Source organism: Anomaloglossus baeobatrachus, chromosome 3 (genome assembly GCF_048569485.1).
Source record: "Anomaloglossus baeobatrachus isolate aAnoBae1 chromosome 3, aAnoBae1.hap1, whole genome shotgun sequence".
In the NCBI taxonomy this organism is placed as follows: Eukaryota; Metazoa; Chordata; class Amphibia; order Anura; family Aromobatidae; genus Anomaloglossus; species Anomaloglossus baeobatrachus.
In genome coordinates, this window is record NC_134355.1 from 387,016,556 (window position 1) to 387,020,379 (window position 3,824).

At 45.9% G+C, this 3,824-nt stretch overlaps 1 protein-coding gene across 1 annotated transcript; it reads left to right on the forward strand.

Moving 5' to 3' along the window:
* The first annotated feature begins 388 nt into the window (after positions 1–388).
* EEF1A1 (eukaryotic translation elongation factor 1 alpha 1) lies at positions 389–2,824 on the forward strand. Its single transcript, XM_075340206.1, has 7 exons — positions 389–563; positions 754–933; positions 1,094–1,390; positions 1,470–1,620; positions 1,725–1,981; positions 2,100–2,334; positions 2,419–2,824. Exons 1-7 carry the CDS (start codon positions 420–422, stop codon positions 2,541–2,543), a joined length of 1,389 nt encoding a protein of 462 aa, XP_075196321.1. The 5' UTR covers positions 389–419; the 3' UTR covers positions 2,544–2,824.
* Positions 2,825–3,824: the final 1,000 nt, after the last annotated feature.

A 3,824-nucleotide genomic window follows, 5' to 3' on the forward strand; every position in this document is an offset into this window, starting at 1 on the left:
CACAGCTGCTGCCTCGGGGGTCCCTGCATGATATGTATGGTCACTGTGCTGCTGCCTCGGGGGTGCCTGCATGATATCTATGGTCACGGCTGCTACCTCGGGGGTCCCTGCCTAATATCTGTTGTCACTGCTACTGCCTCGGGGGTCCCTGCCTGATATGTATGGTCACTGTGCTCCTTCCTTGGGGGTCCCTGCATGATATTTATGGTCACTGCTGCTGCCTCGGGGGTCCTTGCCTGATATGTATGGTCACTGCTGCTGCTTTAGGGATCCCTGCCTGATATTTATGGTCACTGCATCCTTGAGGGTCCCTGCCCGATATCTGTGGTCACTGTGCTGCTGCCTCTCATTTCAATGTTCTTTAAACTTCTGACCATCTCATTTCTAGGTGTCCATCGCCAAACATCTAAACACTCAAAATGGGAAAGGAAAAGACACACATCAACATTGTCGTCATTGGACACGTAGATTCTGGCAAGTCCACAACAACCGGACATCTCATCTACAAATGCGGTGGTATTGACAAGCGTACCATTGAGAAGTTCGAGAAGGAAGCCGCTGAGGTGAGTGCACCTGGTCATGATGGAGCATGCTGCTTGTTATACCCTGGTGTAATGCTACAAATGCCCAGACCCTGGTGATAAGTGTTGGGAATGTAGCACCTTGAATGCCCAGTCTGCGGCGGTGCCAGGACTAGTAAGCAAGCCCATGTTATTACTGTACAAGGATCACTGACCTTCTCTCTTCTCACAGATGGGCAAGGGCTCCTTCAAGTACGCTTGGGTCCTGGACAAACTGAAGGCTGAACGTGAGCGTGGTATCACCATTGATATCTCCCTGTGGAAATTTGAGACCAGCAAGTACTATGTGACCATTATTGATGCCCCTGGACACAGAGACTTCATCAAGAACATGATCACTGGTACTTCTCAGGTGAGATGCTATATATGTAATCTGTAATATTTACCCCAGTCACTTGTGTATGACTTAGTAGCACTGTCTGTTAAGTCTTCCTTCAGGCAAGATTAGTGTGTCCATGCTGTGGGAAGACCTGTATGTGACTGCTAACAAGCCCATTGTGTCCTCATTATAGGCTGACTGCGCTGTCCTGATCGTTGCTGCCGGCGTGGGTGAGTTTGAGGCTGGTATCTCAAAGAACGGACAAACCCGTGAGCATGCTCTCCTGGCCTACACCCTGGGTGTGAAACAGCTCATTGTTGGTGTCAACAAGATGGATTCCACTGAACCCCCATACAGCCAGAAGAGATACGAAGAAATTGTAAAAGAAGTCAGCACTTACATTAAGAAGATTGGATACAACCCAGATACCGTTGCCTTTGTGCCCATTTCTGGATGGAACGGTGATAACATGCTTGAGCCAAGTGCTAACGTAAGTGGCTGTGGGGCTCCCACCCTACTTGTGAGTGATGTGGTATACGGGTCTATAACTTTAAATTCTCGCCCAATAGATGCCCTGGTTCAAGGGATGGAGCATCACCCGCAAAGAAGGAAAAGGCAGCGGAACTACCCTGCTTGAAGCTCTTGACTGCATTCTGCCACCAAGCCGCCCCACTGACAAGCCTCTTCGTCTGCCCCTTCAGGATGTCTACAAGATTGGTGGTATGTGGTCAACTAGATACCACAGCAATCTTGACAGGAGTTTGTTAAATGTTGATCAGATGCTTAGATTATTATTTATTAATAAATTTTTTTTTTTTTTTAAGGTATTGGCACAGTACCTGTTGGTCGTGTGGAAACTGGTGTCCTGAAACCAGGCATGGTGGTCACTTTTGCCCCAGTCAATGTAACAACTGAAGTTAAGTCAGTGGAAATGCATCACGAAGCTCTGACCGAGGCTATGCCCGGTGACAACGTTGGTTTCAACGTAAAGAACGTTTCCGTGAAAGACATCCGTCGTGGTAACGTTGCTGGTGACAGCAAGAACGACCCTCCTCTTGAGGCTGGTGGATTCACCGCACAGGTACTTGATTTGTTCACCTGTATTGCAGCAGTGTGTACCTCTGTACTTGGACCACTACTAGTGCACCAGTGTAATCCTGTATGCAGACCTCTACCAGTGATACCGTTTTGCTCTTTAGGTTATTATCCTGAACCACCCTGGCCAGATCAGTGCTGGGTATGCACCTGTGTTGGATTGCCACACTGCTCACATTGCTTGCAAGTTTGCTGAGCTGAAGGAGAAGATTGATCGTCGTTCTGGTAAGAAACTGGAAGAAAACCCCAAGTCTCTGAAGTCTGGTGATGCTGCCATTGTTGAAATGGTCCCCGGCAAGCCCATGTGTGTGGAGAGCTTCTCTGACTATCCTCCTCTTGGTGAGTACATCACTTAGTGCGTGGCTCTTGATGTCGCCTCTGTATAAAATGAGCGTTTCCTAACTTGCTCATTTTGCCTTGTAGGGCGCTTTGCTGTGCGTGACATGAGACAGACCGTTGCTGTCGGTGTCATCAAGGCCGTTGAAAAGAAGGCACCTGGTGCTGGCAAAGTCACAAAGTCCGCTCAAAAGGCCCAGAAATCCAAATGAATATTCCAAAAATCCAGTACCACCTCAGTCTTAACCAGCGGTGGAAGATCGGTCTCAGAACTGTTTGTTTTAATTGGCCATTTCAGTTTAATAGTAAAAGACTGGTTAATGATTACAATGCATCGTAAAAGCTTCAGAAGGAAAGGAATGTCTGTGGACCATTTTGTTTGTGGCAGTTTTTAAGTTATTAGTGTTTTTTAAAACAATAATTTTTAAGTGGAAACAACTTGACCAAAATCTGTCACCAAAATTTGAGACCATTAAACAAAGTTAATGCGAAATGTTGTGTGAACTGTATTAGTTGGGTATTTGTGCTGGTAAATACTGGTATCCCTAATATGTATTGGGCAAAAATGGTGTAATGGGCACTTGTACCCTGAAAGATGGAGGTGGCATTGTAGAATATTGGCAGTGAACCCCTATCTGCTCTGGTCCTTGGGAAAGTGGAGATCTGGCAGCTGTAATCATGAATTAACTTTTAAACAAATTGTCCACTGCTTTTACATTGATAACATATCCTAAGGATAGGCCATCAATATCTGATCGGGCAAGGTCTGACCTTCTGCCAGCAGCAGGCAAATAGAAAGGTCAGCTCCAGAACCGAGCATATCTTCTGATAACGGCTGGGTACTGCACATCCGCCTCCTCTTTTATTTGGATGGGAGGCAGGTGTGCAGTATTAGGCCGCTGTCCGTTGACTGGGCAGCTCCAGAACTGAGCACTTCCTGCTGCCGGCACGGAGTACGTGAATATGCAAGGTGTTGGAGTCTGTACAATTAGACATTGATGACCTAGCCTAGGGATAGTCATCAATGTAAAAGTAGTGGACAACCTCTTAATAAATCATAAAGGAGTTTGGTTACCACTGCCATTACATAACCAGAGACTGGTGGGTACATTTTTGTTTACTGTAAAACTAAGGGGAAGATGATGCATTGGCTCAAGATTATTAAAGATCTAGCTAGCATTTACATTCAGCACCTAGCAAGTTTAGAAGACCAACCGTCTCCTGCACAAAATAGTGTGGGTCTCTGGTGCAGCTGATTGTGAATGGGTTTAGTGACACTAGACATGCCTTTAGCATACCCAATGGCCACACCACAATCATTTCGTGGGTGGATAATTTTTGCTGTGTGGACTACAGCACTTCAGATTTCACCCAAATACCTCTAGTTTCCAGCAAGGTGTGGGAAGAGTCATAGTAAAAATTATTTAAACTTCATAATACACTTGTTGAGGTTGACATTGAAAACTGACGATGCCTTAATATATCATCATTGC